The sequence below is a fragment of the Halyomorpha halys genome, unplaced genomic scaffold (assembly GCF_000696795.3).
Source record: "Halyomorpha halys isolate HHAL.00 unplaced genomic scaffold, Hhal_1.1 Scaffold626.1, whole genome shotgun sequence".
Classification (NCBI taxonomy): domain Eukaryota; kingdom Metazoa; phylum Arthropoda; class Insecta; order Hemiptera; family Pentatomidae; genus Halyomorpha; species Halyomorpha halys.
The window spans coordinates 291,017-315,854 of NW_027109759.1; the positions used below are offsets into that span (position 1 = coordinate 291,017).

At 32.9% G+C, this 24,838-nt stretch overlaps 1 protein-coding gene across 1 annotated transcript in view; it reads right to left on the reverse strand.

The window, feature by feature from the left end:
• The window catches only part of LOC106684888 (zinc finger protein 91), a 119,748-nt gene that overhangs the window by 18,438 nt on the left and 76,472 nt on the right, over positions 1-24,838 (reverse strand). The window contains exons 2-9 of the mRNA XM_014427201.2: positions 23,391-23,642; positions 23,221-23,304; positions 21,028-21,297; positions 20,667-20,945; positions 19,079-19,257; positions 17,850-18,500; positions 17,568-17,753; positions 7,664-7,849 (exon numbers count right to left, since the gene is read on the reverse strand). Of these exons, the coding sequence (XP_014282687.1) occupies positions 7,664-7,849; positions 17,568-17,753; positions 17,850-18,500; positions 19,079-19,257; positions 20,667-20,945; positions 21,028-21,297; positions 23,221-23,304; positions 23,391-23,606 (2,051 nt within the window). The 5' untranslated portion in view covers positions 23,607-23,642. The remainder of the gene's footprint in view (positions 1-7,663; positions 7,850-17,567; positions 17,754-17,849; positions 18,501-19,078; positions 19,258-20,666; positions 20,946-21,027; positions 21,298-23,220; positions 23,305-23,390; positions 23,643-24,838) is intronic.

The window sequence follows — 24,838 nt, forward strand, 5'->3', positions numbered from 1 at the left end:
TATAGTACAGATTATCTTATTTCTTATTGTAGTATGTATGTGTGATTCTTTATTCTCAAGCTTTTAAGGCGGTTCCAGGGAGTAATACTAAAAATATTGCGATATTTCAAATTGGAAATATAGCCTCACTGATCGAAGCATACACTCGAAGTATCAATGTTATTCTGTTGCAGCTCGCTGGTTGGTCCAGGCCAATATTTTCAGGCAAATGAATTCCAGTGTAATTATTACAAATGAGGAAAGAATACGAGGCAATATATAGCAGTGTATTTCCGTTTTTCCGATCGCTGGGCATTGCCCCCCTCCCCCTCGGGACGAAATAAAACCAAAATAATTACCTATTCACGTTTACATTTCACATTCGAGGGCATTGGGGAAGGGTGGGGGGGGGGGAGTTATTATAAGAATTATTTACCTGCGTTTGGCGTTTAATAAAGCCTCGGTGGTAATTATATTTTATCTATACTTTGTTGGTTTAGTTGACTTCGAACAAATCCAATTACCCATATCGAAGTTGTAATTAGGGGATGAGTTTAATTTCGGGAAAATTTTAATTTCGCAATTTATAGTGAACTCTTTCATGTCATTGGTTCGTTTCGTTTGTCATAGGGAGCTTTGTGGGGAAATTTTCTGCCGATTCTGCTTCAATTACTTCCATATAATAGCTAATTGTTAATCGAAAATACTTCTCTGCCTCTCTTTTATATAACGAAATTATTTATGGATTTGTATCAATGAGAAAATCTGCACTAGAATTCCATGGTCAGAATAGCAAAGTAGTAGAAGTACTGAATGGAACGGGATCCGCCCTTCTTGTAACTGCCAGGCTACTTTTAGCAGATATTTTTTCTTTGAAGACAACAAAAGAAGTATTTTATTAGCTACAAAACTCGAAGGGAGGGGGGGGTGCAATACTTTGTAAGGAAGTACTGTTACTAGACCAACGGTTTTACAAGGTGGTAATGTAGTCAGAATTAGGTTCGACCGCCAGATTTTCACCCAACCAAGGGTGCCCGACTTCATAAGGCTACACTAAATACTGCACTTTTAAGTTATTACAAGTATGTTTTTTGTAAATATTAATTTGTTCATTGGATAAGAACTAAGAGCTGTTAAATATGTTTATAGCTTGTTTGCATAATATTTATACCACATTTTTCATTAATTATAATTAAGTTTCTTTAATGAATACTAATTGCAGCGATGAATTTTCTTTTTGGAAATTATAGTATGAAAGACGTGAGGCATGTGATGAACAAATAACCTTAACTGAAATGAATATGAAAAGTAATTTACCAGATGAAGAGGATTTGTCCAGCGGATTGTCTCTAAACTTGCTCATAATAAATCGAGTAATGTTTGTTTGTAAAATGTTGATTGTCATTGGTAACCCATTTTTCTAATCGTATGCGTTATGTATGAATAAGTACAGTAAATAAAAAGTAATTCTCGAAGTCTAAAAGTAAGGAAAACCAGAAGCAATTCGCAAACCCTCTTCATCCACGAGAGGAAGATTGGATTTCCCTTTAGGAAAACAACTCCTATCTCAGTTGAACTAATATGACTCCTCGGTTATAAAACACAGAAGAGGACGGACAGAAGTTTTCCAAGGTGGCCGGAATGCGGGCGACACTAAACCACGAGAAGAATGTCCAGCAAATTCTCGGAATGTCTCAGGACAACTGGATTAAGAAACTTCTGCCTTATGGGTCCATCAGGGGTGACGGCCTCTTCTAGTTATGGGAAGGACATTTCCGGAGTTGCTGTAGTCTGATATAAGGATAGTAGCGGAGTCGTTCCTGAGAGATGCAAAAGAAGGATATATAGTCGCTAAATCGTATATCTTTGAGGCATTATTACGGAATTTAAAGAGGGGTTAAAAAAATATTTTGTGTTCTTGAATGAATTTTAGTTTAATTTAGGAAGAGTTAATCAAGAACTTTCAGTCAAACATGAATTAACAAACATTCATAACACAAGATCTAAAGAAACAGTGCACGCTTAACTGCTAAAAAGTAAATGAATCAAAACTAATTTTATATTTTAAGTTAGGATTGCAATTCAAAAGCTAACAAATCTCCATAATAATAAAAAGGCTACCTAACACGAAAATTTTATTTTTCTATAAATAAAAAAACTTTACATGTATAAATTAATCAAATGTATGCTCAAAAATTGACTCATCTCAATTAAAAACAAAAGTAAGTAACATCTGTATGACTTTATAGTCAAAACGACTTTTTTCAATTTAAATGCGAAATGGAAAAAATTATCTAATTTGTTATTTTATTTGGAACAGCTTAGCAATATTTTACAAATCTATTTCTGAAGCACTTTAAAAACTACTGATATAATAATAATTATTGAAAACAAAACAATCAATCACAACAGATAGAAAATCAAATCATCATTAAATAAAGAATATACACATATTCAGCAATGATGATTTTCGTTTAATTAAATAAATAGATTAAAAATTTGAAATTAATAACCGGTGGGGCAAGAGCCTGATTGTCCTACGTACACCCTTACACTATGGGCAGATTAAGCTAAGTTCTATGGATCGTAAATTTGGGGCTTTAAATAATGTGTTGATAAAGGAGAAAAAGAAAACTAGAAATAGGAAATTTAAATATTCCGGCAAATAGATGAAAAAATAAAGATAAAGTAACAAGTGAAAGAAAGAGAGAGCAAAAAGGAAAATGTGAACATTCACTATAATATGATTGATAAAATAAAGAATAACCTAAAACAATACTTAATATAAAAATAAATAATATAGAAGATCAGAGAAGAGAATAATATAAAAGATAGAAAACTACAAGAAATAATAAAGTAACTGATAAAACAGAAAAAAAAACTTCTTTGAAAGATAAAAATATATTGACACAATAAACGATAAATGTAATGAGAAAATAAATGAAAATTAAAAGATACTGATTATTTGTAGGTTTTTACAAATAAAATTAGCCTACAGAGCTCTGATAAAAAAATAAAACACTAATTAACAATAAGGGTAGATTCTATTTCAATATTGTACAAAGTAATTAAATATTAGTACAAGTTGATTGCTATTGCTATTATATGTGGGTTAGAGAAACAGAAAGATATGATGATATTTGCTTTGGTGAAAATGTACAGATTGACAGAGATAACAGTGAGGTGGGTGAGTTGATGAAGATAGGTAGAAAACTGAGGTGAAGAAAGAAGAAATAAAAAGATATAATGCACTCACTTTCAGAATAGGTGAAATACTTGCAGAGGTGGAAAATGTAGATTGACAAAAGATAGAAGTTAGGTAGGTGAATTGATGAAGATGATAAATAAGTAGAGATGATGAAATAAAGGTAAAATAAACTGGAGATAGGTGAAGAAATAAATTGATAAACTGCATATTCGGTAAAATAGGCACAGACATTATTACCTATAATCCAAAGAGATTGCATAGCAGTAGGTAGAAATTATCTCTGCTAACAATAACTTACTTGAAGACTATTGAAATATATTAGCAGAAATTTAATGGTGCATGGTTTAAGGTTGTAAGGGTGACATGAATGGCAAAAATCAAGGTAATTAAAGTGAGTTTGGAATTTATCAAATTGAGATAATGGAACAAAAAGTGGCCTGAACAACCTGCTTACTTTTAGCAGATATTTTTTGTTCGAAGACAAAAAAAACAAATAAGATATCTTCGAAATTTTTTCAGTAAAATACTGTACTTTTAACTTGTTAGAAGTAGATTGGAGTCAAGTTAGTTAGATGGTTGTCTTTTCTTTAAAAAAAAAATGTTGAAATGTATATTTAAGAAAATTCATAAGGACACAATGAGCAACTAGTGTACGCGATATAGTGAATTTATTTACATAAATTTTCTGAAAACTCCGTCGATGTGTTTTATAGATAAAAAATTTATACTTTTTGTATTTACAAAACGAATTTTTGAGAATGAAGTTTTCTTATACTGTCGATGTGTTCGTTTAAACATAAATGTACAAACTTTTTAAATTACTATTCCAAAATATAAAAAGTCAAATGAATTTCTTTTCTATGTTAAAAGAATAAATTATTGTTTTAATAGTTCATTCATATAGTTAATATTTGTTTTTAAATAAAGCTATAAATTTTTATAACTTGGGCTGCTCTGAATTTTTAGTTTCCAACAAATTTAGTCGTTGTTCTCCTTACTCTAAATACTTTGAATATTGGGGAAACTGCTATAAAATGGATCTTATTTCCTGGTGCAATAACTTACTTTAAGGTTTTTATACTATTGTAATACATTTACAGAAACTTAATAGTGTGTAATTTAAGGTTGTAAGGAGTAAAATGGATGAGAAAATACGGTAAATAAAGACAGGAAAGTGAGTTAATAATAAAGGTATTGGATCAAAAATCGGCCTGACAACTACAGAGGAGAAAACTAAAGAATCGAATGAAGGGTAGTGAAAAGCAAAATTAAATAAAAGTTTAAAAAAGAGAAACATTGAAATCAGTTGCGAACTTAGGGATAAATGAAAGATAACTTCAACCAAAACAAAGTGTCCCTTAAAATTGTTTGTTAGAATATTGAGAGAGGTTTTTACATTGAATCATAGGTTTTTATTCACAAAGTTCTTAAAGCTCATATATAAAATAATCTAGCAGTCATCAATAGATTAAGCTAAATTGATATCACCCCTGTAACTTTTTAACTAAGGCAGGTGGCCAAAATATGGCCTAGGTCCTATTATGGCGTAGCACTGAAAAACAATACAAAGATGGGATTATTGAAAAAGAAAAGATTCAACATCTATTTGTATATGCAGACATGACATCAGAACAATAGAAAGTTTTAGAACGGGTTCTATCTGGTAATACCTGGGAATCGGTTGATGATTTTTTCGACAGCTAAGGATCTCTACTTTCAGGATATTGCTAGGGTTTAGTATGAATTTCGTTTTATTTTAAGGAAGTGGGCGTACTAACAAGAGATTACCCTAATATGCCCTATCGATTCCTAGGTAGACTATATTAGGACACCCTTGTTTTCTGTTTTGTTTTTTGTTTAGCAGATTTTTCATCATAACAATGCTGTTTTGTTAGAAATTAGTAGCACAAGAGGTTTTAGCAAAAAAAAAGATACAAAAAAGTCCACATAATGAGAAGGGAATTGAGAACATCTTCAAACGACAACGGAACCAGCCTGACTAGGATTTTGGTTTACCTTTTGATACAAGGATAATCATGACCCAGTGGCTATCATGGCTTTTGTTGTATGGATTGAATATTTTGCAGGTTCAGAACTCAGTTTCCAGCTTCGAATTATAAGTTAAGAATAAGAACGAGAGCTGGTTTTGTTTTATTTGTCAAGAGTATATGGTAATGTGTTGATTTTATCAAACTTATGTCCAGCAATTGTGTAGTGGGTATGACAGCAGACTTGACAGGGTCTATGTGTGTTCAGAATGCGAAGAGTAGCCTCCTAAATTTATTACTACCTTCTGCAATAATTTTCACTATGATTTGAATCGTGTTGAATTTTAATTTTGAGTTGATTGTGTTGGCTGTATATGGAACCCCTGGTCTTAATAAGGACTATTAAGGAACATTAGGGATAATGATTTGGGTGATAGCACAAAATTCCTCCTTAATTGATTCCCTTGTTTTATTTTGAAATTAAATAGATTACTATAGCTGTAGACAAAATTTCAGCCCAATTGATAGAATTCTGAGTGAGCTACAGCTGTTCAAACCTTAGGTTGACCATTTTTGAGCAGTCTACTTGTAGTAGAAACCTTTTCCAACTTATTGAATATTTTGAAACCAAGAATAACGTTTTATAATTTGAAAACTGTGATAGATAAAATCATGGTTCGAATTTTTTTATGTTTAGGATAATAAATTGAATATTATAAATCTCACGAAATGGTGGCAGACTAGAACACATAATATGAAAATTACTTAAAAATAAATGGGATTCCAGGACACACAGTTCTTAAGATATCTCTCAGATACATAAACATTTTCCTTTTCCTGACAACCATCGTATCATATATCTTACATTTTTTTTTTTTTTGTTCAAATAGAAATATCCATTAAAAGGATTCTGAATTGGATTGTATTCGTGTCTGGATATGTTAAACTCTGGTTTAATATTCAAAGAACCACATTCACAAATCGAGACCGGATTGCGTCTTCTGGTCCATTTACAGAAGGGAAGTTATATAAAGAGGCTCTGTTCTTGTGGTACCTAAAAAAGTTTTTAGCTGGATAATAAACTCTAAGCGAAGATGGATGCTGTCAATAATATCGAAATGAGTAGAACATGGAGGTAGATCGTACACCGAAGTAGATAGGGCCAGATGTGGAATAATTAGCGGCACCTGGCGGACGGCATCTGCGGGTAACTGTCCCCCTCTGATCTACCGATTTATGGAGTCTTCCTTCTCTCATGATATTGTTTGCTATATTCGCTATTCCTGGTAATATTCATGGAAGGGATAGGCCCTAATTAGCTTGAAGATGGGATCACCCACCAAAAAGAAAAAATGATGATTGGCTATCACGGGAAAAGATCTGGCTTTGTATTACTTTTTTAAAAACGCATTTCTTTCAATTTGGACTGAAAAATGTTATCTGAGATCAAGTCTCGGATCATTGATAATGATGTATAAAATTATCTCACAACTTTATTACCGACATGAAAATGTAATAGAATTAGAGATTTCATGAAACTCATCCTAAAATAATAAAACAACTAAAACTTATTTTTGGAAATCTAATTTAACCTACTTCAGAGTGATTTGTGCCTTATTCTAAACTTTGGTTTTTTTTTTGATAATTTAAAAATTTGAAGTCAATAGGTTGAGTATCCTAGGTGCTATGCGAGATGTTTATACTTTGTATGCTACAAAACCGGCACTAAAACCCACAACAACCCATGAAGGGTATTGGGTTCAGCTAATTAGTAAAATATTACTGCTTCTTGAACAGCGGTTCTGCAAGGAAGTGATTTCCTCCTAGTCATGCTCAATCGTCAGGTTATCAACGCAATTATGGATAAAAAAATTTTAAGGCTGGGCAGGCCCCACCAGGGTTCAAAGCTAAAAAAAAAATATAATACTATTGCACCTTGGGTTCAGTTCTTGGTATATAAGGTTAGTATTTACGTTCTAAAGTAATTAAAGTACACAGTTTATAGAGATTGGATACCCTTCAGTCATTGCAGATATAACAGAATAAATGAATCATCCGCAATAGACGGTCCCAAACCCGGCATAAATACGTTTTTGAAAGTTTATTAATATTCAAAACTGTATTAAAATATAATCAAGTAAATTTGATGTTTGTTATACAATGACATGATATAGACATGTGGAGAATCTTCATATTGATAGAACTCTTCTATTCTAGAGGAGATTTCGAGGCCATCTTCTTTTCAGACGCTTAGAAGGATTATCAGGTAATGAAGGAGAAGCCAGGCTAGAAACAAGTGGGTTTAGGTGCTTAGGATGTATATCGTGTAAGAATTGTTATTTGGTTCTGGCCACCATAACTGGTAACATATGAAACATTGAGGTCCTAATAGATGATTTGATTTGTGACTAAGAACAAAAAGGATTTTGGATTGGATAAGGGAGGAAAAATAAATACAAATACACATGTAAGTGAATAAAATGCTCACTTGGTTAGCTGCGCCCTAGTCTTGGCAGAGTACGGACAATGCCTGCAGTGGTAGTTCCTTTCAGAGCCATGTGTCGCCCTGTGTGTCCTCAGCTCGGCTTCAGATCGACCCTTGAAGATACATCCTTCGTGATCGCAGGAGTATTTCTTTCCCTCGTGGAGCTGGATGTGCTTCTCCAAGCTGGCCCTAAAACATTAAATTATTTATCAATAGGAGCTGATTATATAAGACAAATATTTTTTTATACTTTCTAAGCTTAATAGGTGTGTGGAGTTAATATCATGATGGGAAAAATGGGTTGAGGGTAGCCTCTTTTTCTGCATTGGCAATTCATTTGAAGAAGGGGGCTGAGGAAATTTGATTTTTTGGAAAGGGGAAGTCTGTATTTTGTGTCAGTCAGATGGTGACGGGGTTCACCAGGTTGATTCAAATAATTTAGTTAATTATAGTAAGTTGATTCTGATTCTGTTTATGTGTATATACCACCTTTGTGTGTGTATATTGGATTCGTACAGTTCTGAAGGCTTTAAAAAACTTGATATATCTTCTCGATATATATTCTGTCACAGTCGGTAGTTCGAATGTCATATGTACGTTGCCCATCTTTGCTCTTTGGAGTGAGGTATGACTCACAATCCGTTTCTACCCGTATACCGCACTGAAACTTGCTGGAGCCTCTTGGTCGTTGAAGGTGCTATGTGGACGAATAAGTATTAATTATATATTTTTTTTATTCGACTTTCCAGTACATAGATATGCGGGAAGAGGGAATTGATTGACAAGTTTTTTTTTTCCTACGCCACAGAAAGTGTGCTATAACACCATTTTCCCTCTCGCAGTCCAATACAATTTTACTTTTCCACTTAGTTGGTCCGCATCCTGCTGAACATCTTCAGATATTCAGAATAATACACGTTAAAAGATGGTCTCCATCCATGTCCCCCATGTTGCATAGAGGACATTTCTGTGATTCGATGGAGGTGTTTTTGGAGCAGATGCCCTGTTACTAGGCGAAAACAAGCCACTCCCTCAGCTCTGCTTGATTGCTGGGGATTCCAAGGAATTGAATTATAAATGAATATATACGTTGAATACGTTAGACTTTTGAAAGCAATGTTACTCATAGTTTTTGATAGATAGGAAGCATAAATGAAAAAAAATGCATCTATTAAACTCCATGTAACCGTATTGCACAGCTCTTGACAATATTTGAATAATAAAGGTTCATATTTATTCCTTTTATCTTGAAACAGGATGGATTTGATCGTTTCGAACTCCTTAGCCTTATTCAACTGTTATTATGAATATATTACATGCCTGATTGGCGTAATGTAATTCATAAATCAGCTCATTAACTCGTCATTAAATAGCTCTGATTCGATAACAATAAGTCCAAAGAATACATTACTCCGCAGACAATTATCTATTATACGGAAAGGAGACAGAGCAAGAAGGTAAGAGCACTGCCATAGCCGAGCAAGGACAGCGAGGAGGACCTGATTTAATTATAGGCCCGAACAGGAGGACCAAAAAGAGCAAGAGCAGTCGCCTGGTAAACGTGGTAATGACTTGTGCCCCGATAGGATCTGCCCATTCGTCAGCTCTATCTCCCCATCTCGCCATTGTGTCTTCATCGCTCCTCCTATATCCCTCCGTCTTTAACATACAATATAGGCGTGACTCCGGGCGTACTCCTCTATGTCCCCGATTATCTAGCTATGCGGGATACTCATACGGCTTCTGGCTACGAGCGGTTAGATCTGAGGAAGCTCCATAATATAGTAGGGGTGGTTAGGCTTCCAACAATGAGGAAACAATTTCACTTGTTGTTGGATACCAGAATAGATAATAGATTTATGAAATACAAAACTTATTATTGGACAATGTCCGAGATGAAAATAGCACTTTAGTTCAAGAATTTTTACAATTTCGGCCTAGATGAGAGTTATATTTTTAGGAATAAATATACCTATTTAGGTGTGCCAACTAGATGGACGAATACATCATGTATTGTTTATATTCTCTGCAAGGCAGATTTTTACAAAGAGTGTGCAGTATCATTCAAATTGTTATAAATATTAATAGTATTTTTAAATTAATTGAAATCAGGATTGTTATCATTTTTAAATGTGGCCAACTTGAGTAAAATTCAATTTTAGGTTTGTGATTGATTTTCTTCCATTGTGTTCTTATCAGTGTAATAAGTATGTCATTGTGTGCAAGGTCAAATACCAATTCCGAGATTAAGTTAAACGTACCATTGGTCCATGACAAAGTTGGATGTTTCATTTAACGTATTCTTAATTGTAATATTATTAAATATGATCACTAGTAAAGGAGGAAGGAAAAAGGATAAGCATCATTTTGCTTGGAATTGAGATTTATGCTGACATATGATAGCAACACACCTAATGCAGAGAAGAAAATAATTAGATTTCACGCAAAATCGTCTCGCGCTTCTGAGGAAGAACGAGGCAGACAATGTTTTTTCCTGTCCACAGTTAATAAATCGTAACATGGTGTTTTATTGTTCCTTAATTTATAAGAGGTTTTTAATGGTTCTTTATCATGAAAATCATTCTAGAAAGAATGCTTTAGTCATAGACTTAATTAAAATTAAGTTTTGCTCGATTATTTGCTCGTCTTAAAAGACGGAACCTCGTCGTTTATAGGAAAACTTCATTTGCTATATAGAAAAAAAAAATTAGAATTTCAAACTTCAAACTGCAAAATTTGATCAAGGGGGATAGCAGATTGTGTTTATTTAATAATTATTTTGTATATAATCAATGCTATTATAGTTTGCAAGAGACAACGTGGGAGGCCAAAAAACAGATAGACAGACTAGAATCAACAATGAACATGCAGCAAACTGGAGAGCAGTAGCCCAAGGCAGGCAGGCGTGGAGAAGGCTGATTATAAATAATTAATTGTGTTAAAATACTAAAGTAGTAAAATCTGGTATAAACCTATCATTTGTGATTTATGATTTGGTGGTCAGCTGAATTATTATATATTAATCAATATATAATTATGAATTATAATATAAATTTTATATTTATGTTGGGAAAATGGAAGGTCTCAAACCAATCATCCTTATTGGGTCATAGTGAAGTGATGTCTTAAAACATTAAATTGTTTTATATTTTCATCAAATCTCCATTTTTATTTAACATTATTTATAAGAATATTAGCAGAAGTTGAACGAGTTAGAGAGTTTACTTTGCTCTATTAAGTTCAGATTGAGTGCCTCATTATAACTACTAGTATTCTACTTCAGTAACTGCGAATTTCATATCAAATATAAACTTGAGACGAATAATTTCTGAACAAATCTCATTGTTGGGTATATGGTTAGGAATCTCAGGACCACTTTTCTTACACGCTGTTTTAGGGTTTAACTGACATAAAATTCAAGAGCTCAATCTTTAACGAAAAAGGGGTTGTATGAAATCTCTGTGGAAATTGTCACGAGTTAGGCTTGAGCTCAGCACATAAGCTGAATTAAAAGTATTTAATAAAAACTCTACTGAACACTGATTGGAATCTTTCTTCCCTTCAACGTATGACAAAAAGACGTCCCTGAAAGACGAGATTTCCCATGTCGTGAGGATTAATTATCGTCATTGCGCTTGTGCAGGTAAAAGATTGACCGGCATCAGTTAGTGGGAGCCTTGAGGATACAGTTGAAATGTATTAATATATGTGACGTGGGTAATCTCTTGATAAACGGGCGGAGCGGGCAGATATACTGCCCGCGGAGGATTACATATTTTAAAAACCTAATAAGGGCGGCGGTTATAACTCAAAAGCGTGTGAGTTTTCAACGTGGCCGTTTGTCCGTCGAGGAATGTCTGGACCGACCGCTGGGTAAGTTATGACCACAGTTTCGAAAACAATTTCCATCCGAACACCTTGTCCGTCGGCGCCTTCACGAGCTGGTCGTGGCTACTCAATTCGTAAGCGATATCGAAATCCTTGTCAATCCATCAATGTTTGATAACTTCAGTAGGCGAAGAAGGAAAGAGCAGTCCAGATCTGCAACGGCGTTAAGTTGAGCTTTCATTTCCTCAAGTATCACTTAGATCACATGTCTTGAAGTGGAATGAACTAGATATATCTGGACTGGAATCATCATACGTATACGTAGTCGTTATTTTTAATAAGATACAACAGTATTTATTACTCTGTTTAATATTAGTTAATTTTAATTTAAGATAATAAAAACTTGGTACTGTCTTAATTTTAAAGAAGAAATTATTTATTTATTTAATACATTTATTGAAATTTACAACTGTACATTATAAGACATAACAGTAAATTGGATCTTGGTTATAATGAGCCCCGAAGTTCAACTTCGTATGTTAAGATTGGCCTCATTACAGTCATGTAGATTAGAAGTTTAGAACGTTTGCCCAGTAAGTGTTGTATAGTCGAAATCGACGTGCAGTTTCCCTTCTTTTCAGTCTTGTGTGAGGATTCCAGGTTAATCGTTTGTCCAGACACAGTCTAAGATAGCGGATCTGTTCGACAGGCGTAAGAGCAACATTATTAAAGAAATCTGTATAGAATTTAATATTTTTATTTCATGTCAAATATCTCAGAAATTATCTGCAGTATGGAAAACACTATGAATATATTTTTAAAAGTTATTTTCTTTCAATTTGAGCGCTTATAAGAACTCTGAGCATCATAATGCCTCTGTTTTCCAGCATTTTATAATTTTTTTTATCACTATTCTATGACTATATTTTAATAAATATAATAGAAAATGCTACTCATACGGGGATTAGAATTGACTACAGGGTGAAATCAACAAGCGTTATTTTTAGCACTAATAGACGAAAATGAATCATTTTGAAAAAAAGTTTCATATCCCATGAACTATTATACAAACAAGCATCTAATTTTGCTTAAAATAAAGGTAGTTATATTAAGCAGTAGTAGTGCATTAGTTAAATCGTAACACTCAAGGAACAGATGCAAATAATGTTTAATATCATTTTTATGAGGGGGAATCACACATATTTTTTTCGGATAATTTCTGGCGCCCAAAAGGTCAAAACTGATCTAACTCTCTAAATATTATTTTAAATAATGAAATTTATCCAAAAGAATTTTTTTAGCTGTTTAAAAGTGAATTGAACAAGTAAATGCTCACGTGGAATCTCCGAGATAAGATGTTATATACTTGCACATTATATTATCGGGGCAATGAATACTCCATTGTTCCCAGAGCCACCTCCCATTTCCAGGACCTCCCCTACCTTTATCTTCTGTACCTCCCTACCGGTACCGGAGGCTACCAGGACGGACTGATTCCGTAGAAGATCTAAATTGGCTGGGGATCAACTGGCCACAAATCTCTGAAGCTATAAATTAAAATGCAATCTCTATCGAGTACGTGTTCAATTAAAGAGGGCAGCTCATTAGCGATATTGTAGTGTCCACTGCCCCTCGCATTCTCCTGGGCATTCCCGTCTCTCCGCACATTGTCAAGTCTTCTACAGTCCAAACCAGAAAGAATTGTACAAAAGAATATTTCACACCATTTTATGATCAAATTATATCAATAATAATAATCGGTAGGTAAAAAAAATATTTATTAGAATATTGATTAGAAAATATCTAGAAAAAACAAAAGTAAAAAAAATATTCTCTAATGAATCAATTTACGCAATTTTATTATTCTAGTCCAGTCAAATTACTGAAAAAGACAACATTAAAAAAAAATAAAGAAGCTATCTTATCTCTATTTCTCACTATCAACTGAACATAATGTATTTATTCTATAGAATTTTTTTTTTTATGGAATATAAGGTAATCCACAAAGATGGTGATTGCCTACGAATGATGATTGACCTTCAATCATGGAAACATTCATATTTTCATTATATTTATTATTATAGAATATATTAATTGATATGATAGCAATAATCCACATTTAGAAAAATATAGAAAAAAAATAGATTGCATCACAGTAATTGAAATTAATTGATATAATAAAGATGTATATATATATATATATATATATATATATATATATCGTACATATTTGTTTTCTTAAGGTAGTATTTCCGGAAACTGAGGCCTATTATACAAATATATCACTGAGAAAATTAAAATCATTAAAAATTTTAAGTGGTTTATATATCAGCAACAAATATATTCAGATATTCTATAATTATTATTAAAAAATTGAAACTAAATTTAATTTTATTTTTTGTTTTTTAAAGGTTAAAATAAAAGGTTGATTTTCGGTACCAGATTAAGTAATTATAGAAAAACATTATTTTTTTTGTTTTTAAATATATTATTTAAATGTTTAAGAACATTTGTTGTCGCAAAATCTTAATCATTATATATACAAAATATTCATAAATTATACACTATTGATGATATCAATTTAAAGATTTTTCGTAGGGAAAACTGATCATGGCAAATAATTTCAGCAGTGCGTTTAGAGAAAGATGTTTAAATCTTTGATTAAACTCTAAGCGCGGATTATTTTTAAGGGGCCGACTCAACAATAAAAACATTTCATGGATTCATATATGTATATTTTAAAAACTACTGTATAATTCGATTTTTATTGAAAAAGTCTTATTTTTTATTAAATTTTATATTATCAGACTCATTGGTTGATTCTCATGAACCTAATTGTTGTTGTGTAATTTTTAAAAGATGGGTATAAAATCATAAGTTGTCTTAGTTGAATGTGAGAAGTAATGTTCAATATTTATTTATATGTCTCAGAAGTTTTTGTCACTTAAATTTCGAAAAATTAAGTTATAGGGACAATAGATAGAAATTGTCACTGCATTGTATATTTGAAAAAAAGATTTTGCAGATAGGAAATATAAACTAAACAGGTCAGTATAATTTGAGATATGGAAACTTGACCGAAAGAGCTATTAATTATAATATGAGAATTCAACATAACTCTTAGCAAAAGATATTAAAAAATATGGCGTACTATATCAGTTTTGTAAGGGTTCAAGGAAAAATAATTTATTAATAAAAATAAAATTATATCAATAATATAATTAAATTTTAAAAAAACAAGGATTAATTTATTAAGTTTTAATCTAGTGTTTTTGATATGTTGATCATTATATGTTGTTATCGGATCCATTTATAGTTATGTTATTTAGAGAAATGGAATTACCTATTCCGTTAATAGGCATTGATAACGGATAATTTCAAATAAGCTAATGAATACAGAGCTTAAAAGGAAGTATTATTTCTATGTTTCCAATTACTAAAGATAAGAGAAGCATGATAATGTTTAAAAAATGGAAAACTAATCTGCATATTTTAAATACTACTTTAATATGCATGAACAACTCACATTGGAAGTTATACAATTTTTGCAAGATATCCTTCAATTGAAATTATTTTAAAATGTCAATGAAATAAATTGTTTTGTGTAACGATAAAGGGAATACAAAAGCGTAAACTTTATGCCACAAAAAAAAACAACAAAAAAACCCGAATCAAATTTAGTATTTGAACCAATCTATGCTGGTTCTTTAGATGCCTTGCGCTTTTTTATTTTTTAGATTTGAGAGCCCTAAAATAAAATGGAATTAGAAAAATTATTTTATTTTTATTTTTTAAACATAATCATGGTTCTCCATGATCTCCATTTGCTCATTGGGGACATAGAAAAATGACTCTTTTAGCTCCGAATGCATTGACACTAGAGTCACCTCTTAGATACTACGCCATCTGGCCACTGCTGTAGGTGCTGCAAACCCCTGGAACGAGGGATGATAGCATGTAGGACATGATCAGTCTCCATGAAGATGACACAGGAGCAATTATGGATTCGTTGAGTGGAGCAGCTCGGGGAGGAAGGAACTCATCCTTACTTGTCCGGTCCAGCTAATGATGACTGATCATTTAATTCCGGTAGCCTTCGCTCCTGTCCTCTTGTCATTTTTCAAAAACATTTTTTATTTTTAGCGCCGCCTTGTCGGGACCAGTTTTTTGAAAGAAATGAAAAAATTGCCCCTTCTTTCTAATATAAAGCCTCCCGTTTGTCACTGTTTTAATTCCTCCTCTCTATCGCTTCCATTCCTTTTTCTCTTCTTTTCATTTATCGTAAATAACTGGTTCTGTTATTTCCGTTTGATCCTCTATCTCGGCTATAACTGAACATTTATCATGATATCCGCTCTTTGTAGAATTTTAATTAGCCAGGTGGTAAAGAAGTTTTTTTTAGGAAATACTCTTTTGCATTTTATTTTTAATAATATTCCCGTATATTTTTTTGTTCTCCCTTCAATCTAATGATTCCATAATCATTTATCAATATTAACAAACGTGTCATGTAACAACCAACTGTCGTGGAAGTAAATAATTTACACATTGCTCCTAATAATTGTAGTTATAACCTAGTGTTTAATCTTTTCTAAACTAGATTCGAAAAATTTGATTTATATTTTCAGCTATAAATAATGAAACTATACCACTAAAATTCGAAAGTTGTCTTGGGTACAATACTTGGTAAGGATGTCCTGATTTTTGGACAACGGTTGTACAATAACGTGATGAGTTCAGCATTAACACACAACTGCCAAGTTTATTTCTCCACTTCAAAAAGGATCAGGTCCCCTCTTTAAAGAATTTCTAATCCCCTGGATTTCATTATTTGTGAACATTACCCGAATTGTTTTATTATTTACCACAACCTAGATTCCCACGAAAGCTTGGATACTAAATGTCCGGAGCCTTACTCCCTGAGTTACAAACTGCAATCCTATTTTTTTTAAAACCTTGAGCATCTAAGTACAAATAGTTTATTCTAGTATTACTTTTTTTTTAACCTCCTGTCTTGTTATTTCTGGCATACGGGGGAGGGGAGGGGGGGGAGGGAGGAGAGAGGGGAGAGAGAGGTTATCAAGAGGTAAGGGAATCTTTTCATTTCATTTCATCTCTTTTCAGAGAAGGGAATCTTCAAATTTTGCTATCAGCAAATCTGCAAGAAGGATTTGTTGCATTTTAATGTTGTATTCTATTCTCATCACAATGCTAAAAAGGCCTAAATGAATATGTGACGGGGCTAATTGAAATTTTAAAATGATTAATTGACTTATATTAAAATTAGAAATTGACTCCTTCTTTAAATCAATAATGATAATCGAAATGCAATTTTATCGGACATTTTTACACACGCCACATTGGCATTGTACTGTCTAGTATTTTACCATTTCAGAATTTTTCCTGGAACAAATGTGCAAACGTGTATTCTATATTTTTATAAATGCATATGCGTGAATCTGTACGAATATACAAATTCACGCAGAGGTAACTGTAAGCAGAACCGGTTCGGAATTATTGAGCATCATCTAGGTATCACTTAGGTGACAGAGCCTGCAAAAAGACAGCCCGTCTGTGAGGGACCTAATTGCCGCCAAGATAGACATATCGATTCCTAGCTAGCTATCAATTATCTCGATAGACGATACACATCGATTAAGTGGATTAGCAAGGTGTCACCTAGCAGCTCCCTGAGTGACGCCCTGTTGCAAGCACAATTAGCCACAGTTCTCCCGACGACGCCATCTTGCTTGTTTATTTCCGTAGTTTATCCATCCATCTTTCATTATCATAAGATTGTTCTCTGTCATACAATTTTAAGGACCGAACTTAAGAGTTCCTGCGCATGCTTAAGTGTAAGAAATGAGAGAAATACATTTACCGTTTTTAATTTAATTCAATATTAAACAATTTATAGTCAATTCCATAACTAAGAAGTGGTTTAAGAAATAAATCCACTAATTGACATGATTAATCCGCTAAGTAATAGAATTACCATTTTTCTTTGTATTTAACTTTTACTAAGGCTCATCATGCAAAGGCATCGACAAATTTGGGAAGAACTTATTCGATCACTCACTTGTTGTAAAACCTGGAGGAGCACTCAGAACAAGCGAAGTTCTTGGTCCTCTCGTGGTGGATTGACATGTGCCGGTTGAGGTGCTTACTTGTGGCAAACTGAGCGGCACAAAGCCTGCAGGCCACGCAGCGAGACATCTCGTGGACCCTGGAGGTGTGTTTGGCCAAAGCGTCGCTTCTACTGAAGCTGTGGATCGAATGAATGATTAGATTGTAATGTATAACCTATTGCTACTCTATTTAATATTCATGAAGGAGAAATTAAGGATATTATAATAGTTACCTCAATTCACAGATTTGGCAGATATAGTTTCTTTCAGTTGTATGCACTTTCACATGATTACGGAGAGTGTCTTTCTTGAAGTACTTATCGCAGTAAAAACACAAATAGCGTTGCTGCTCGTCGGGCTCGCGATGGAGGATGTTGTGAAGAAGAAGCTCGGCCTCTGAATCAGTCGAGAAGTGACATTTGATGCACTTGTGAGCTCTATCACTGATAGTAGGGCTGCAGCGTCCGTTTTTGACGTGTTGAGTCAACTCCTGCTTGAGGATGAAGTCTGCACCACATCGGAGGCAGCGATGTCGCCGTTCGGGATGCTCGTTTTGGAGATGCTCCTTGAGAGCCAACAGTCCCCGGACGATGAGGAAGCAGTGAGGACATTGCCTGTCAATCTTGGGACCAGCATCACGATGTTCCGCCTCCTTCCTGTGTCTTCGCGCCTCTTCTAAGCTGTCGAAGCGGGCATTACACCTTCTACAGAAGTGTATTTCCTTGCCGTGCTTCATCCGCAGATGTCGTTGATAAGAGAGGAGTGAATGACCTCGGAAGTCACAGTCTTCGCAATCGGTGACTTCCTGGTAGGAGTCGGATCCAGAACTCTTAGTTTGTTCATGGCCCCACCTCCTGGCATGGGCCTTCAATTCCATATTATACCTATCAAATTTATTTCAGAATTGATTCAGTTAGAAATGTTGATAACTATTGTAAACAAAAATAAATAAATAAACAATCCTTATTTTGTATTGACAATTTTTTTTTGTTACTTACTTGAGCAATTTACTTATAACAAATATTAAAGATCAAATTATGAGAGATAGTTGACCGTGGATGATAAATGAGGAGAAGATGGTTGGGGGAGCGGTCAATGAAAAACACAAATAAGTATGATTAACTATAGTTAATGTGAAAACGTTGGCACATTAAAATAAGTTAATCATACTTATTTGTGTTTTTCATTGACCGCACCCCCAACCATCTTCTCCTCATTAAAGATCAATTTTAAGATTTGAGATATATAGTTGTTTGTACACAAATAACAGCTTTTTTTTAGTTAACATTCTTTGTAAACAAATCGTCAGAAAAAATATATCGTTATTTGAAAGGTTTAAAGTATCTTTAAATATCACTTCTAACCAAATACTATGTACGATATGAAGGGAAGTATCAGTGATTAAGAAAGGATTTTGTTTATTAGGAATATAATAAAATCCAAGAATAAAGGAAAGCCGAACCTGAAACTCCTGGAGCACACTTCGCACTGGAGTAAGATCCTCTTCTGGATCACAATCGGGACGGACCTATTAATGACAGACACCATCTCCTTGTGCCCTTCGCTCTCTATGTGGAAGCCCATGGCCACGGAGCTATCACTACTACACTTACAAATGCAGCACCAATATCTGCCCTCCAACTGAAATAATGAACATTATGTATGTTAGGTGATATATTAACTATAATAAAATTATGCTAGTGTACATTACTATTCCTGCTAGCATAAATTATTTTAAAGAAAGGGATTTCATTTTAAATATAGGATCATTTTTTGCGAATTAACCTGTTGAACTGAAATTCAGAGAAAATTTAAATAAAGAATGTTAAGAAAAATTAAGCAGTGAATTTATTATTTGAAAAAAAAAAATCTATTTATACTCATCTACTGCTAAAAATAATAGAAATAAATTTATCAAAGAATGAAACTTTTATAATAAAAAACTTTTTATCATTTTCAGAACAATTAACAATTATAATGGAAAGAAAAGCCATCTAATGACTATTTGAAATGTTCCCATTAAAAATGCACTTGTGATGAAATGCAATAGACGATTTATCAGCGTAAAATGCTTCTTTCTGATTTAACCTGACAGGTACTGGCAATAAATCAGTTATTAAGGAAGGCTTTTTGAGTTTCATTTATTAATTTAGAAAATATGGTCCAATGAGATGGCAACATCTATCGGTCGATGCCAAAATAACATATAAAAATCATAAACATAAATGAAATTAATTAGTTACAATATTGACAGTTAAGGTGTTCTGGAGGCTACTACCATTTATAAGCTAGATCAGTACAATATGAATTAATTTCTACCGATGAAACTAATAATTCAATTAACAAATGAAATGAAATGAAAATAAAGTAAAAATGTTGTCAATAATAAAAACTATTAAACGAACTTATTAAGTGAATAATAATGATGCAAATTTACAGATAGTGAATTAATAATAATAAGCTAATGAATTCATAATATGTATGGTGTGAACTTGAATAAAAATAAAAATAAAATATATATTTATTTTAATTAGTTTGTGCTAAAACGGAAAATTAGGTCAAAAATGGTTAAACAGTTTAAATTAATTTTTAGTTAGGATCTTTCTAGAGAAAGACAATTTAATGAACCACAAAGGAAAAGATCGATAGTGCAATAATCGAATGACTTCATAAATAAAAGTTATTAATGAAAGCAGCTTTTATGAATGAAATTTTTTTTTTTTTGTACTGAAAATAAATCTTATATACATAAAAATAATTGACCGTATTTTCAAACTATGGAAGAGATGGTCGGAGTTGAGGTCAAAAGGAATAACAACTATTTTTTGGCTAAATAAATAGGAAATTGGCAAATTTAGTATATAGTTGTTAAATATTTAAAAATAAAACTAGCAAACAAATATGTTTTAACTGTTTAAAAATAAATATTCCCTAACTTTTTTTTGTTCCTTTTGACCGCACGACCAACAAACCCATATTTTTTTATTTATTCAATTTTTTATGTAAGTAAACATTATTCTAATTTAAGTGCTAAATTTGATATTGCCAACCTTGAGATCTGCCTGACGATGCATGTCAGAAGTCCAATGTTCAATAAAATCCGCAAAGGTGTTGGTATAGAACTTGCAGAGGCCGCACTGAAATGGGGCTTGCCTTACCACACTGTCCATGTTCTGGAAGACCAGGGCCTCTGAACCAGCCTTGCGGTGCCTGTAGTGGTAATGAGAGACCAAGTGCTTTCCTATCAAGTGAGGCCAAACCTTGCACTTGCATACCTCGCATACCATGGTACCTCCCTTCTTTCTTATCAGCTCTTTTGGCTGCTTTTCCTTCATAACAGAAATATAAGACATGATGAAACCAATGATAACTTATGACCCTTGCTAAGAGATAACTCGACTCCTAACTTACCTTTCTGTACCTCCTGTTGATGGCCTTGAGGGAGGTTGCCAGGATGGCCCTGGTCCTCACCCTGCTCCTGCGGCCGAGGTCCTGCCCCGGCCATTGGTTAGTCCTCTTGAAGTGGAGCTCCGACCTTATGTGCCTCTCGTAGACCACCCTCGAGCTTAGCCTCCTATTACAGGGTCCGCACCAGTAGCCCTTCTGCAGCTGACCCCATGGGCGCTCTGCCGGGCCCCACTTGCCGCGAGTGTGGTCTGGAGGTGGGATTTGGGTACTAACCTGTGGGAAAGAAGCTTACAACGGTGAGAAAATAATACAATAGAAGACCTATTACCTACTTCCATTATAATATAGGTCCAAACAGATTGGAAACATACAAAACTTGATAAAATTTCAACAATTTGAAACTAAATTAAGCTTTATACAACATTCACTTTCCAGTATATAACTCTTGATATAACATTGATATTGACTCCAGTATATAACATTGATTATTTTCCAAAAGAGTAAAATAAAAATAAAAAATCGCCGCAATTGTCTCTTCGTTTGTGAAATACTCGTTCTACGGGAACTATCATATAGAAAGAATTTGAAATCAATATAATTTTACCTTGCATTTCAGCCCATAAAAGATTGATTAGCACCAATGGTTCTCTCCAAAATAGTATATTTTTTCGTAAACCATTGAGTGTACGAATGTATGAAATGTCCAATTTGACTCTATTGAAGTTTCAATATTCGAAACAGGTGGTTTACAGTTTAAATCAAGAGAATTAGACAAATCAATATATTTCATAGCATAGACAAAATACAGTATTTTAATGTACCTATATATAGAGTAATTCGTTAACTGCTATATGCAACAAATGTGTTACTTGTTGTATTTTCTGGGAATATGATCTGATAATAAAGCAATTGGAACGAGTACTTATGGATGTTTGTCCGAACCTTGTATCAAATGTTCAGAAAGACTAATTATAGGCATTGTGCATTGAGAGCTCGTAGTTACACACGGCCACACGGTTCATCCAAGTTAGGAAAGAGGTCGTAACATCCTGTAAACGAAGGATAAGATGTTGCGAATGGTGGTGAGAAACGTTTTCAAAATAGTTAACCACAATTAATAGAAAAACAACGTTTCAACCCACGCTGCAGGTTTTCTTCAGTGCTTGAGTCACTGTATGAAAAGAATTTTTTCAGTGTTCAATTTTTTCTATGTTTACGGCAATACATGTTCAACTCTTTGGTCACCAATAATATAGAGAAAACAAAATATTTAATCAATTATTTAAGGACAAATGATTCTAGAGATAAACGCTTACAGTAAGCAATGCTGCCCAAATGAACAGTGGGCTGCCATAAAATCACCACAGCATACTATAAACAAACAAAATAAAAATAATAATATCAACGAAATACATTGGTACGATATTTACAACCCCCTTTTTTAAAAATAAATAAATTACATTAAATTTGTATTTTTGTTTATTTATTTTTCCTTTGTATTTTTTTCTTTTTGTTTAATTTTTTATATTATATTAAGACTATAGAAAAATCATTACACTCTATTGAAGAACATCTCATATTTCTTTTTTCCAGTGTTCTGTCACAAATATTGTGTTAAATACACAAGTTTTATTATAAATTTATGGGCTCATTCAAAATTGATACTTTCTGTAAGCACACATAAAGAAATAATAAGAAAACGTTGTAAACAAATGAATATGTAGAAGCGAATTAAAGTATAACAATAATAGATAATAATGTTGACACCAAATAAAAAACGTTAAAACTAATAAATAAGTTAAAACAGATAAGATAAAAATTAAAAATAAGATAAATTAAAATAAATAAGTTGAAGAAAAATAAATAAATCCATTTGTATTCATAATAGGGAACGAGATGGCACCGTGGTAAGGCGCGATGCTACTAACTCCAAGGAGTCACACTAGCCGTTAGTCAACCCTATGGGTTCAAGGGCCCTCTTGAGGTCCACTCAGCCTCATTAATTGGGCAAAAATCTGTTTGTCGAGTTGTGATTCTGACCAAATCACCTTCTTGCACAACCGTTGGTCTAGTAACAGTACTTCCTTACTAGGATAATCCCTGACCTTTCATAGGTTGTTTTTTAACAACCCACTAACAGATTTTAAGTTTTTTTATTATTCATAATACAATTATAACCAAATATGGTTGTGTTACCTGATGTTCTGATATTTCAGTTTGTTCCGGTTTCCATTTTCCTCCGGTGTGACCCGGTGGTGGAATCTCCCTTCTTTCTTCAACCTTCAGAATAAGATAATTATTGGGTCAAAAATGTGATGAATATTTAATTATACCACTATATCTATGAATATAGGTTGCTAGATCACCTGGTCCTCCACAGCGTCGTTGGCAGCACTGGCAGGCCACAAGGACTTGCTGCTGCTCTGCAAGTTCAAAGAGGAGAAGAAGTCGTGGGCCTTCTTCTCGCGGTCAGGCCTGCACTTGGCTCTCCTGTGTGCCACGTAGGTGTCCAGGCCTCGCATAGTGGCGTGGCATTTGATGCAGAAGTGAGTGTCATCGTCTTCGTCCTCACTCCCTGCCATGTCGGCCTTTTGCACAATATTTAGAGAGGGGCTAATCTGAAACGAATAAATGATCACGTGAAAAACTAACAATTTATAATGGATAATGAGATATATTTTTAACTAGTAAAATATTATATTTTCTTAACACTTATAATTTCTTATGAATATAAGAACTAGTAAAGCAAAAGATTTTTTTGTGTCTACCATTATAAATTGGATCTATGAATCCAATGATTACAAAAATCTTCATTTGTTACTTATAAAGTTTGATTTTTTTTTTCAATTTTTACAAAAAACAATGCATCTGACAATAGTTTTTAAGCGAATAAAATTCGCTACTCTAATGTATTTGAAAGATATAACTTTTTAAACATTGACTGACCATGTTCCACAATAAGTCAAATATTGTGATTGTTTCTTATTTCGTGCCTCCAAAACTTGAGACGTTGAAACTAAAAGAAAAATGATTTATATAATTTTTTTTAATTCGATAAATTATTTTTTCATATACATAGTTTGATTACGTTCATTTTCTTTATCCTTCTGTTTGTATATATTTTAAGAGAGATTTTATTTATTTTTAAGTACCCTTTTTTTATTTTTCACTTTTTTTTAAATTTTATTTTAGTGATCATTCATCACTATTACCTATTGCCCACAACGGTGTGGAAGATTGTAATATCTATAAAAAAAAAATCGATAAAATTTCGTACGATTGAAGCCAATAAATAACTTTGCACGACCATTACTTTCCAAGATTACAATATTAGTACAACATACTACTCGTATTACTAAATAGTATTACTAAATTACTCTTCAAACATTGAACATTTGCACCAAAAGTAAAAGAAAATCATAATAAATTAAAAATCATATAGAAAGACTGTTAAGTAAATTTAATCATCTTTCATCCCATAAAAGAATGTTCAGGGCCAATTATTCACTCTAAAATGGCAGATAACAGAAAAGAAAGAAGAAAAGTATTGACAGTAGAATTTAAGAGGAAAGTTGTGAAAACCGACCGTTAAAGTTGTAATTTTGAAAATTTTATTGATTCTTAATAAAAATAAATATAAAGTACAATAGGGAATTTTTATAACAAGATGCATTTATTTCAAATAAAGTTTATAAAAATTTAATGTTTAACTGTACAAAAAAACTATTTATTAACAGCCACAGTTTCATTCCATTTTTCAGGACTGAATTCTGAAAGTAGAATGAAGTTTCATTTATATAAGTAAACTAAAGTT